General features: G+C 39.9%; 1 protein-coding gene across 2 annotated transcripts in view; it reads right to left on the minus strand.

Annotated features, from left to right (window-relative positions):
• Positions 1-14,272, minus strand: part of AIG1 (androgen induced 1) — a 124,365-nt gene that overhangs the window by 2,117 nt on the left and 107,976 nt on the right. Inside the window, exons 4-5 of one of the 2 annotated variants that reach the window (XM_027689466.1) lie at positions 11,142-11,257; positions 1,535-1,698 (exon numbers count right to left, since the gene is read on the minus strand). In XM_027689466.1, coding sequence (XP_027545267.1) covers positions 1,535-1,698; positions 11,142-11,257 — 280 coding nt within the window. Of the gene's footprint in view, positions 1-1,534; positions 1,699-11,141; positions 11,258-14,272 lie in introns of those variants that run through there. The other variant, XM_027689483.1, reaches the window with a different exon arrangement.

Genomic DNA, 14,272 nt, shown 5'->3' on the forward strand with positions numbered 1-14,272 from the left:
TTGTCAGTAGTGAGGTTTTATTTAATGCATCTCCAGAGGAAAATAAAAAAACTCCAAACCCAAAACAACCCCTTCTCACCCCAGAAATCTTCTCATAGCAGACTGTTTTGATTTGCAGGCTTACTGCTCAAAAGCCTCTTTTAAACGTACAGTTTTCAAATAATATTTTCCCAAGTCTCACACAGTGACAGACTGGCATCATTTTACATCTGCTGTTAGTAGTGTGCCTGTCACACACTTCAGGTTAGGTTCGTGCAAAGTGTTTCAAGCACAGCAAAACAGCTGGTGACTCATGGCATTTTCCGTTTTGCAAGTGTTTGAGCCTCAAAGGACTCTGGATCAACATGCTTTATCCCTAAGAAGGAATGAGGGAGAGGACAATAAGGCCATCGTGAACCTTGAAAGAGGCTTGAGGAATGACCCAATTGATGTTAGCTCCTCTAGGGTAATGGGCCACAAGAACGAGGGATTTTGCATACTTTGGAATAGTGCAGGAGATTTTCCAACATTTACTTATTCATGGACTTGCTAAAGACATGTGATTCTTTACCACATTATTATTCTTCATACAGGACTTAGGTCAAGTGAAATTATTCCTCGCAGCTGACTTTTTTAGAAATACCTTTCCCAAATTAACTTACAGAAGTTAGATAAATGTGAATGCAACATCAAACTGTGGACTGAATACAAGTTTTGAAGACTGTAACCATTAGGATAGCTGGTTCTAGAGCAAATAGAAAAAGACACTTTACACCTGGGTGCCAATATGAACAAATGGCAAGTAAAACTGCTTTGAGCTTCTGCCATTAGATTCTACCTCATACTGAAGGAGTTGCTAAATGAGATTTGTATGTGCAATCAACTCCCATGTGAATTTATTTCACTCTAGTTGTGATTTGTCAGAGCAGTGATTATGAATGCTGTTTGCTTGTTTCAGGCAATTTGATAAATGAGAAACATCTTTCCTAGATTAAAGGAACCTACTTTTAATCTTGTGTTTGTCTTATTTTCCCTTTTCCTTTCCTCTGCAATGGGTGGCCTAGGCAGGATGATGGAGAGTCTGCACAGTTAAGTTTACCCTGTACTAAGGTGATCTTTCATTCCTATTATTCTACTGACAAGAACATGTTCATTTTCCCTGAGTAAATTTATAAGCAGAAAACACCTTCTACCTGAAAATACCAAAAAAGTATATTTTTATTTCTGAGTCTAAGCTTGCCATTAACAGGATTCACAAAGAATGATACTTTATTCTAGTTGCATTTAATGGGTTCATCAGCTAGTAAGTGGGTTGTAAGCCTCCCAGGTAATTGCCAAGAGCTCTTAAATTAGTTGCAAGTTATAAAAAAGAATACATATTCATAGCTCATCAGGCTTTCCAGCTGCTTTTAAGGGCAAGCCACTAAGATGTTTCAGTGGAATTTCTGTCATTCTCCTTTGTTTTAGCCAGCTTAAAACCTTCCAGACTTCAGAGAAACATCCTCAAGTCCTGACCATGTACTTCATGAGAAAATATTCCTAAAACAATACTCACATTTTTGTGTATCCCAGATGTAGTTGTTCAGGACCTCTCCCACCAAGTAGAATATATTAATAATTATGGTTACAGCTGCAAAAAAGATTATTTTGACACCTGGGCTGAGGTGCTCAAGAAGCGGGTACACCCACACTCCTGTAACATGGTGAATCCAGCACACCCTGAAATAAAACAAAAATAACAAGCACAGACTCTTACAGCCCTGTTTTTCAAAAGTAGCTTGCCCTATAAGCTTAGCTACTGTAACCCAAATAGCAATTATTTGAAAGGCCTGCAAGTTGCAACTGAACTGGAGCATCTGGATGACATCCACCCAGAACAGACATCACAGATGATGAAACTATGACTGATTTCCCACATCCTTACTGCTTTGCTTTAAATTTATTATGAGCAGTTGGCCAGTTTTTATTTCTGATGTAGGCAGGTATTTCCTTGCTGCATTTATATTTCTGAGGAAACCCCTGTTTTGAGCCAAAGCTGGAAACTGCAGCAGCCTCTGTTCCAGGCAGGTTCTTTATCCTAAGAACATTCAGCGTTCTACAAGCTCTCCTACACAGATCAACACTCCCTACTTTCTGCAGCAGCCTATTTTCATTTCACACACATTTATATGTTTCTGATGCTTCTCCTCACCACACATGGCAAATGCATCAGTTTTTGGGTTTGCTAGAAATATGTGGTTCAGCTTCTCTTTGAGAGAATAATTTCTTTAGCAAATGTCTTTTAGATCGCTCCTCTTTCAGTTACCTGGTACCATTTGGAATCTAACAATTTTTCTCTAGGTAGGATGTTTTTTTAAAAAACCAAACCAAAACCCACCTTAAAAGTGGTGCCCAGCTCCAGAATCGATTACTCCACAGTAAAGTATTGACGGGGATTTGCCGGTGACACAGATTTTTAGCACTCAGCTACAGAGAAGATTGTTGGTACACTAATCCAATAGACACTGTCAGCTTTACTGCAGTGCAGCCTGAAGAAGCACTTCAGGTGTGTGGTTTTGCTGTGTGTGACTGTAGTGAACACCTGTACCCTCTGATGTAGTAGCTTTTGTGTTGAGATCTGACATGGTGAGTGATGAAGTTGGGGGGAGCAGAGTGAGTCCATATGTTCCAGTAGGTGGAAGTTAAGAAAAGCAAATACTGGCAAACAACTGAGCAAACATCACAGAAGCTAACTGGGTAAAGTGCTCAGTGGAGACAGGCTCGGGCTCTGCTGGGCTCTCTTCAAGAATGTAAATCTCTTCCTTTCTGACCTGAAAATTTGAGAGAGAAGCTCACAGTGAAGCACAGCTGGAGCAGCTGCAATCCCCATTATAGAAGGGGATTTCCACGTCCATATGATTTGCTTCACTTGCTGGTATTTCTATTTGTTTAAGAAAGATTTTTGATCACTAGATCAGCAGTCATAGGCTCCTAAGGGGCAGAGATACATAAGTCCACTCAAAACTGAAATAAAATTCTGTCACACAGAGAGTACAGAATCCCTGTTAAAGGATTCTCCATCACCCTTGAAATGTACATGTTTGTCATAGCTTCCCTCCTCCTTGGAAAAGCTTTGATTACAGCCAAATCCTTAACAGCTGGACACTTCACATAGGAAATTACATGTGTCAGTAAATTAATCTGCACGATCTAAATGCAGATTAAAACCCCCTTCTCCAAATCAGTTCACATATGGAAAATTATCTCTGTACTTTACAGTTATTTTCCCCAATATTCTTCTGTGACAGAATTAACCTGACAAGATTAAGGTTATCTATGAAAAAAAAGGGTTCCTGTGTAATTCATGGTAACAGGGGACACCATGTTCCACGATCAAAGAAAAAGATGAGACAGTTGTCCCCTATTACGAGGCTGGCTTAGCAGGAAATGTCTATTATCACCTAACAGTTTTCAGTTTCATTTGCTTTTGTTTTATGCATTCTGTGAAAAACAAGCTCCAAGGACAAAGACTGAAAAAGAGCCAGTCTTGTTTTTCACTTATTTTCTCTGGTGTGATGAAACTGCCCAGCACTATAAAGTGCCTTTACAGAGGGACTTTTCAAGGGACCTTCTAAATTGCAGCTATATAGCCAACTTCACAAACCAAGTAGAAGTGGCATTTACTAGAACACATTTATGCTTGAAAGAGGAAATCTTTTCTAAATCCAACCAATGAGTCACTGATGAGCTCCTGAATGTCAGCAATCTCTGGTTAGTTCAGAGGTTTTGAGTACAGCTCATGCACTCTGCTCCCTGCTGCCCAGCACAGGAGCCCCTTCCCTGTGTGGTGACAATGCTCGTGAGTACAGTGTTGCTATTGTATGCCTGTCCCTGGTGCAGTCACACCGTAGGAACTCCTGCTTTGAGCACCAGAGGTACCGAGCATCACTTTGGAGACAACAGTCACAAAACCACCTGATCAGCCACCTGATCTTTCCTAAAATGAACCGCAACATGCCGCTCGCTACATTGGGATGGAGTAATATTACCTTCTCTCCACTGAGCAGTGACACACTGACTACTCCCGCATTGTCTATACTACAAATGGGAGCAGTAAAGGGATGACTGCTGCCATGGAAACCTCACCTGATGGCCTTCCTTAGTTCTTGGTAGAATACAAGCCATCTCAAGGCTGCACAATAAAGGGCTGATCAACCATTCGCCTAAAGTTTCCACACAAGATTGCTGATTACTAATGTTAACGAATGCCTTCAATGTTGCAATTCTAGTAGTCATTATTCCTGTCCAACTTCATTATTAGTTAAGCACAGTGAGGCATGCATTAAGATTTACTTAGGAACGCAAATCTAGATCCATTTGAAGACCTTGTTATTGAACACGTACAAAAAATGGACTGTTTAGATAAAAATAAACTGAGGAGCAAAAGTTTAAGCTAAAACTGGACTAGCTACTTTTAAAAAGATAAAATTAACTTGAACCTCCCTGTGACTTGGTACTGTAGCAGTCCATGTAGACATAACCACGTGTTTCCAAAGATGAACATGTTACAGGTCATCGAGCTCATTCAGACATTTGTTAGAAACAGTAAAAGGAAAGGGAATGGAAATATTCACACATTGTATTCAAATTAAAATGCCTGTTAAAAAAAGTGGTGGTTTTCAGAAATTTCCAACCAGTTGGTGTAGAAATCAGAAAAAGCTATTTGAAAATGCACATTATTGCTTCTTTTTAACAAATCTGTCAAAAAATGTGACTTTGTAGCTGGTTTTCACTTACTATACAGTAAGATGTTGTATATCTCTCCTATCAAAGCAATCAGGAGAAAATTAAAACTATGCAGAGAAGATACATCTACATTTCTTCTTTGGCTATAGCTCTTTTGTTACTGAAGAAAACTACTCTTGCTGTCACTTTAAGTAATGCAGCTGTTACAACAGCATGTGTAAAACCTTAGTCCTGGTAGAATCAAGCTCGCTGTGTGGATATAAATGCAGATAACCATGACACCCCATAGATTTTGCAATAGGACACGTTACAGAAAATGGTTGCCCCTTCATGATGGTTGCTCTCAGGCATCACAGCTCGTCAGCGTTTTGTGGTCTGGACCTTGAGAGAGTCTCCAACCATTTCCTGCCCAATTTGAGTCCTACATCATAGTCTGCAGCCATCAACAATCAGTACTACGTGTTCTGGAAACAAGGACTAAGGGGCTGTGTAACTTTTCAAGAGCAATTGATGAGAGGACACAGAATAATAATGCATGACATAAAATGTCTGAAGAGCTGCCAATTCTCTTCCTCGTAACAGAAGAATCCTCTCAACAGAACTCAGAGACAAGAAATTCAAATCTGATAATGGAAGTATCTCTCTGAATGATACCTGGAATGCTCTGGAATAATACGTCTAGAATGCTCTAATCTGTCTTTCACTGAAATAAAGTCATTCAGAACAGTTTTGAAGTATACAAGTCTGGAAGTCTACTTAGTCCACTCCTCTTCTCTAGGCCACATCATGCAACTCTAGCAAGTCTCAGAAGTCTGGAAACCGTACAAGCAATAAGAACAGTTATGCCTAGAGTTCAAAGCGTACGAGGTATATAAACCACCAAGACTAAAGGATCCAAGCATCTACTTTCTGACATAAGTTTTAGAAGAAAACTTTCCTTGCAGGCTGGTTGTTTCATAATGGCCTACTAAAATCTCCTGAAGCATCTCGCATTAGCTACAGCTGGAGCCTGGATACATGACTACTCTGATTTACTATGGCAGTTCCTTTCTGGTTACTTCTTGCAGCAGCAAATCCTCTTCCAGATCTTCAGTGCTCTTCATATTTCCAGTGACTGGCACAAAGGAAGGCTGAATCTTTGGACCCAGACAAATCCTAGACCAGTTCTCATTGTGGCTACACTTTAGCAAACAACAGAATATGGGCATTTTCCACGCCTTTATTCCATGATCTTTTCTAGCATAATTCTTTTCCTTCTCCACAAAAAGTGAGAACTTTACCCGGAGCTATTAAACTGTGGAATGTCTTCCAAAGGAGTTGATGGCTTACAGCAGCTGAGTCACTCAAAACTTGAACAAACAAATCATTTGTGGTTATAGAGTAGGACCAATCCTGTGCTTTCGAGGACCGGAGCACAATGACCCACACCAAATTTGTTCTGCTTTTGGTTTCTAATACTGCTTGATGTGAGGCACGTTTTCATAAACCCCCACAAAAACATAGGGCAGCTTGTTCTGCATCTAATCAGAATTCTTAAGATCTCAGCCACATTAAGATGATGGGCTTCTTATAACAACAGCCAGTCAGGCCTAAATCACCTACACCAGGAATGTACACAGTTTAGAAATTTTAAAGACTAAAAAATAAGTTCAATATACAGTCATCATTTAGGAAATAACAACAATCATCTGCTCTTCTTCCATTTTCTTAACGCTGAATTCTTCACCATTGATCTGAGTGGTGCTGAAAAATACATGGTCATACAACTGTGCTGCTGCTTTAGAGTGGCTTATGCAGTCAGAAGAAGACAAGCCCTGGAAAACTGCAGTTGCAAATAATGTCACGTGAGAAACATACTTGGCATGACATGGTGTTGGCATCCTCTGGGAAGAACAAAGCTTAACAGAAATTTGTGTTTATGTACAGGTAGCTAGAATGACAGAAGCTTAGCAGATTCACTGCAAAGTGTTGTCATCTCTGGAAGTCATCTATTTTGATAAATAGATGACTTTAAATATAGTAATGGTTGCTATGCCTTCTTGAAGTATATTTTAAGGAGCTGCACAAATGAGAACATATTACCCATGCATGTCATCTGTGATTATACTGTTGCTTTGACTGAAACATTTGAGGACGTGCAGGTGAAGCGGAGCCAGAAAGTAACAGTCCATAATGGCTATATCAGACCTAACAGGTCCATACAGCCTTTTCTCACGGAAGAAAGCATTTCTGTACTCCCACCCTCCTTCTGGGTCAGCTACAGAGGACACTTATCTTCTTCTGGCCTATTTCTGTTGCTTCTGTTTCTTCCTACTCTTTCCTGTTCTGGGCAGCTCTGGCTCCAACTCTTTTCTCCTCCTCTGCATTGTCTCATCTATCACCCACCTCTACACCAGCCTTCCACTCTGATTTCAAAGTCTGTCTCTCTCTCCCTCTCCCAGCATTCCCCACTTACTTGCATGATCTCAACTTTGAAGCTGCTGACCTGTGAGCTGCATACTTCCTTACTCCTTTCTTGTTTAACCCATAATTCTAGTTCATCGCTTTTACTTGGCCCCAGGACTTTTTATTGTTTTTTTCTCTAATCATTGATTCTCTAATCTCTATTGAACTTCTGTTCTCAGTGCTCACTTCCAAAAGCATGCACGACCCTCTCCCTACATGCATGACCCTCTCCCTACAAAGCCATGTTGTGTCTCCTGCACCATCGGCACCAGCAACCTCAAAAACCCTCTGGTTTCTCAATCATGCTCTTCTTTTATCAATATGACTGTCAATTCTCACCAGCTTCACTCTCTAACTCTCTGCCCCTCTCTTCTGAATGTCAAGGTTTGTCCTAGCAGTCTGCGCCAACATCTGCTCTTTCTGATCTTCCTCTCCTTCTACGGAGAATCGCTAGTGGAAATCCTACAGCAAGGCTAACAGAATCAATCTCAAATTCACTCCAAATCCTCAGTGTACATTCCTTTCTTAAATTCCTTCAAGAAGAACTCAGCAAATTACCTCATCTAAATCTTCTCCCTCAGCAAATCTACAGCACTCTCCTGAAGTCACTTCAAGAGAAACTTTATATTCAAATGAAAGTTTAAAATGTCTTTAAATAGATTTATCACAGAATGAAAGAATTAATCAAGTCCAAGCTTGGCACATGTGGAGGCAGATCCTGGTGGATTTGAGTTAGCAACACGAGAGAAGATCAAGTCTTTTGCTCCCAAACATGTAGCTCAGCACAACTAGAGTGGCAGAGTCAGGATCTTAGGGTCTGGTTTTTTTACATCCTAAAGTGCTCAAAAGCAGAGGGAAAAAGAAAACCATTTTAAATAAACGTATTTGTCTCAGTTTATTTTAGGGACATATTAGGCTCTGATATTAGTTACCATGAGGTCATTCTTGTTACAAGGAGCAATACATTTCTGGCTCTTTTCTGTTTCTTGACAACCACTCCATACACCCATTGGCAGTATTTGCTGGTAGTATTGGCAAGGGCTTCGGTTTTCTTAGCACTGTCTAGATTTAACAATTCAATACAAGCTGTGACTTTTTCAAGCCATGCTAAAAAAAGCCTTTCCTATCTTGTCCCATGGCCTTGATCCTGAAAGTCCATGTACGGTCTGCAACAGGCAATACATGTCTGTGAATGCATGGCCTGAGCACAGCTCCTTAAAAGCATGGGAGAGCTCCCTCTCACAGAGAGTGCATGAGCTAAGTGTGCCTACTCAAATACTCTCTGACTGCAAAAAATTAGAAAGAAAAACAGGGAAAGGTTTTACTCTTCAAGAAAGGATGTTTCTCAGATAACAAGTCTCTGAATCATGCTCAGGAGATACTAAGTTATTTAGCTATGTTCTTCCAGTTTCAGTGCTTCTATTCAGAATTGTTTGCCTGTTTTCTCGTTTACCAAATACATATAAAAAAGCTTGCTATTCCACCGCCTTTTTCATACGAGAAAGATTCAGTCACATATGAAATAACAAGCTCTGCTCTACTTGGAGTTGAAAAAAATGCATTCACAGAATCAATCCAAATCAATATCCTGCTGTATGTTCCTTTACAGTACAAAGTGCAACACAATACATAAAACGTAGTGTGATAAGAAGGTTTCAGCTGAGGTGGGAAGAGAGTTCAATAGTCAAGAGCAAAATAGAGAGAATATCTGATTAGCAACTGTCTTTTTGCTGAGAGTTGCAGTGAAAACACTTCTGCTGAGGGAAAAATGACATAGGGAAAAAGACAAATTCTCAAGTGGCAGATCCCTAACTTCTAGTTAAAACAACATAAACCGAGAATTCAGCCCCAGCAGAGGACCCGTGGACACCATAGGTACAAAGGAAGGAAGTTCCACCAGGCTGTATGTAACTATGTCATTTGCAGGTGTAGTCTCATTTTAATACCCTATGCTAACCTTGAGGGTTCTGCCAACAAGGGAAGCAAATCCGAATTAAGCAATTCCAAGCCCTCTGAGTGATTAAGGTCTCTACTTCAATCTGGTCACTTGGCAGCAGAAAGACAGTGGACCACAGCTGTGAAAGGCAGGAACACCCTGAGTGAGAGGGATAAAAACCCCCTTACTTTTCATACTTTCTGGTAGATTTTTCCAACCTGTGAATGTGATATATCATATTCATATAATCAAGCCAAGGTATGTTTTGCAGATAGAAGATAGAGTCTTCTGCACCTGCAGGCTGAATTCACACAGAACTTGCAAATGATGGCACAGTGTAGCTTGTGTCTGCCTCCGTTCTCCCCCAAATACCTCCTTTCTTAGCAGTCAAAGGAGAAATGGGTTGTAGGTGAAGAATTTAGCAGGATAACCTTTAGGCTGAATAAGCAATTGTCTCAGGCCATTTATAGAGAAATCACAACTTGGAAAAAGATGAATTACTTGAAAGTAGCCCTATCTATTTTGAAAATTATACTTGTGTAAGCAAAACCAATAAACAGCAAAAGCAAAGGATCATAGGCTGTGATTTGGTATCTGCATAGTAGTTAATTTCTGAATGCAGAATCTTCTTCTCCTGCTTTACTAGTCCTACAATTTCCTTTTACCTTGTACTTGTAGCTGCAGGATGCAGATGCACTGTTGTAGGCAGGATCAAGCTATATGAGTACCACACTGATACTGTAACAGATTCTTTAAAGATTTTAAGACACCTCTAGTTTTATTTCAGATGTAGAACTGGATTGTTTCAATTTTATATTCTTATTAAATACTATTTCATGTGTCTATTTAGATGATTTGGAGAAAACAGGAGTTGCCATAGGAGGTCAGATCTCAGGTACAGTAACTCTGCCAACCTATCTCCAGGCACTATCAGAGGAAGGTCGAGAAATATCACAGCTAAACATTACTATATATGGGTTAAAAACGTAATAACTTTTTCCTGCAGGAATAATAATGTGCCTTTTTGCATGAGGCTACCCTTATCTTCCAATTACAAATATTAGTCTTTTTAAGAAGGGTATGTACGTTTGTAAAAGCAAATGGCAGAATGTGACTGTTGTCCTAAGACACAACATCCCACTTCAGCTGGATTACTAGCATTTTATGATCATTCAGTGTGCATGGATGTGTATCTCTCTCTCTCTGGACCGAAGGGACAAAGTGCACAGTTGAAGCGATATGATAGTACTGCCTTGAGCCCATGTTCCTCTCACATTAGTTTTATCTCACTTGATTGGTGGAAATTTTGGAAAATATCTTCTTAGCTGAGTGGGCTGTTATGAGGTGGGAAGAAAGAACATGAGAAGTAAACGGGGGTCATGAATATTTGCAGAAAGGATAAAAGATGGATCATATCAAAGGAGCAATGTATATAAAACAAAGGTTTAGTGAAAAATAAAACTGGGATCACCAAAGTATATTAACTCTATCATGCAAGACAGGTGCTTGATTAGAAAGCGCCAAAAGACTTTATTTAATGTTGTATAAGAAAGATTATTTCTGTTTTAGTTTAATTTTTCACAAACATTTTCTTTTCTTAAAACAAATTTTAGAGTGTTTGGATTACTGACTTATTCTGTAATCAATTTATGAACTAGTAAAGAAAAAAGAGTGTTCTACCTTTTCTGTTGACGCTTAAATACTGATGCAGGAAATCATTTGCCTATTCTCAATTTTATGTGATAGAACAAAAACCCTAAGCAATAAAACTAAGGTCCAAGAAAAACATTTCGCCTGAAAAAAGGTTGAAAAATGTACCCTTGGAAAGACCACTGCTTACATGGGATTGTTCAACAAATTCCTGTTGTGTGAGGTTTGGCATATACTTTCTAAAAATATAAGCATCTGGGGAAACCAGACAAAGCCCAGGTCTTGGACCAAACGAGGCATGCAGCGTGAATCTGTTAGTGATTATATCCATAATGAAATATGTGCCCAAATTTAGCAGTACAAAACCCCCAATACAATGTGAAAACACAGCATGTACAGCCCTTACCATAAAATATAGCCAACAGCGAAGGTGCACACTGCAGCCAGTCCACAGCTCCTGCTGGGATACTGATGATGTGTTGTTCTCATCTCGATTAATACAAAGGGCAAAACTGTTGTGTGCTGGAAAAAAACCAAAACATTGGGGGAAAACAGGTGATACAAATGGTTCTCACTGTATTTCCATTTCAATTCTATAATAAGAAACTTAATCACAGAAGTCTGAAGACAATTCTTTATGGTTAGAAAGACAAGGTAAAATGACTCTATAAAGTTGATCAATAACCCAAACAATATCATCTCTAAAATGTCCAATTGTTCGAGAGAGCAGAGGAAAACTGAGTAAGCAGAATGTGCTTTTCCTTTTGTCCAGGAATCCAAGGCAGACAGTGAGTGAAAAAGGGATGTGGGTCCCAATCCCACTCTGGCCCACAGTTTTCTGTGATCTTTGCCATGTCACTGCAGTTATTTTGACCACTGAAGTTAGGAGACGATGCATCTGATTTCCAGATACTAAGTACAAACAATGCCAAATGAATGAATATAAATGGAGGTGTTTAATGCTTCTGAGAATTAGGTTTAATAAGTGCATCTCAATCTGGGGACTTGAAAACAGGCGACGTATTTTCAAGTGATAGCCTCAGTACCTCTGTTCCTCCATCTGCAAGACAGGACCAATTATCTTCCGAAAGGTGTTGTGAATCTTAAATTGGTAGTTGTTGTGCAAAATAATTTAGATTCCCAAATGAAACATATGAAGGCCAAAACGATAAAAACCATTTTCAGCCACTTGTCTTTATTTAGCTGTGAAACTCCTTATTTTGTCATTTTCCCATACACATTTCCTACACTGCCCCTTCTGAGAAGGGCTGTTCATCCAATTAATGTCAGCAGCATGAAAACCTGCATCCAGCCTGCCCCGAACACTCCATGTCTACATTTCAGAGTGCTGGCAGGCATGAAAATATACATAAGTGAAGAACAAATGTGCCAGGAAATAAGCCCCATCATTCCTGAATATACAGCTCATGCAGGACCAGCACTGTTGGTGATTCCAGAAACATACCCTGCCTTGCCACCATGGGGCCAAGTTATTGCTAGTGTCTTAAGGGAATTACTTTGGTTGAGAACTTGGCTCTGGAGCATGGTACGACTGTGACTGTGAACTGTCCTGCTCAGACCACAGAAAGGTCTGCAGGTATAAGGATTGCAAGGGCAGACTAGGTCCTAAACCAGGTTCAATCCTTCCCTCAGTACTTGATCACCAACTGAAAAAGAAAGTTATGGCATACACTGGCCACATTCTGCCATCAGATGCACACATGTAGTTCTGTGGGAAGCTGGAGGGGCAGATAGGTAAGACTGTAATAATTACAGTGTAAACCCAGACTAACTTTCACCAATGTGAAGACAGGACAGGCATGGAGTAGAAATACCCTTGCATGGATAACAGGTTCAAATGAGAGGAAACAGAAAGGAGTCTGAGCCTTTAACAACTGCAGAGAACAATTGTTTGAATGGGAAATGATAAGATAATGGAAATGCTCTCGCTGAGAGATACAAAATAATTTGAATTGGATAACTGCTCTGATTTTTGAGGCACTAGTAATTAATGAGTAGCATTTGGAGAATGTCAGGTGGATAATACAGCAGTTAGGGGAGCTTTCAATTTAATCTTTTAACAACTTGTTCCACCCCCATCCCTATAAACAGTATAAATCAGCATCAAGGGAATGCAAAGATGTTTTATATGTAGTCTGCTATAAAGGTGGCCACTATTACATGAGAGGTCTATAAACTGGGGAGGACCTTCAGAGTCCATTAACAGGGACTGACAGCAAAGCAAGCTCTGGAGATTCACCTGTCTTGCATCTGTATGGAAAAGGTCCCCAGGCAGAGATCAGTACCTTACTCTGCAGAGCCCCAAAGCAGGGCAGATGGAGGTCATGCGGATGTCTCCTGCCCTGCCTCCATAATTTCTTCAAGGAAAAAGCCAAAGGACAACAAAGACTATTAGCTCCAAACCTGACCCTTGATAATCCTTGTGTGATGTATTCTTGTGATCCAGTCACTTAGTTTTAATTCTTCACTATATGGATGATGGTTACAGACCTCGTGGGTTCCATTTCTCAACGGAAATGTCTACCACTTTAGATACTGCTTGCTGATGAGTTCTTCATTGATGATAACAACTCAACAGCTTGCCAATTAAAAAGTAGTTAAAATAATTTTAGCAATCAACCCTCAATCTAGAATAGTCTTCTCCTTTCCCTCCTCCCAGTTTCTGTGGTTGTGTAATAAAATAGGTTATTATTTTCCTAAATTCTCACTTCTATTCTTTTCTAAAGGTAAGGGGTGGAGGAAAAGAGGATAATGAACTGTATCAGTAGAGAGTTTATATATAAAATCCTGTTAAAATTACAGTGCAATTAAAAGAGTAAGGAGAAAAATCACAGACGTGTGTCTTTAATCTCAGTTTGTTAGAGCGAATGTCGATGCTATGTGCAAACACTGCAGTTTTACAAATACAGAGTACGAACCTTGGTTTAAAATGTTCTAGGGAAAATGTCACTCTAAAAAGCAGTTTCAGATCCTTTACCAAACTACAAACAAGATAACATTTCCCTTTTCTACATTTCAGTCCCTCTGAAAACCCTGATTTAAAAACCATGAAATTTTGTAGGCGGGGATACCTTCTGTCCAACAGTGCCAATTAAAACTCTAGACTGATGCACAGTGAAGAGGAGCAGGGGTGAAATGTGCTTGCAGTGGAATCCATCAGAGGTGGGAAAGCTGCAGGAGGCCTAAAATTTCAAATCCTCTAATACTAATAGCATTACTAATCAATGCTCTATTGATAAGGCACCTTTATTATGGGCTAAGTATTTACAAGCAAAGTTGCTGGATATCTTACTCTGCTCCCACTGAGACCAGCTGCTCCCATGAGACACTTCTGTCTGTATGACTGTGCTGACACTAACTCAGTTGGCTACAGCCTGGTGATAATAACATCAAGCTTGTGGGTTTGACCTCTGTAGGGTCCGTTCATTTAAGAGTTCGACTTGATGATCCTTGTGGGTCCCTTCCAACTCGAAAGTATTCTGTGAAATCTGCATGCTCAGCAATGCTGTGGCCACA

Source organism: Neopelma chrysocephalum, unplaced genomic scaffold, assembly GCF_003984885.1.
Source record: "Neopelma chrysocephalum unplaced genomic scaffold, ASM398488v2 Primary Assembly neopelma1_23, whole genome shotgun sequence".
Taxonomy (NCBI): domain Eukaryota; kingdom Metazoa; phylum Chordata; class Aves; order Passeriformes; family Pipridae; genus Neopelma; species Neopelma chrysocephalum.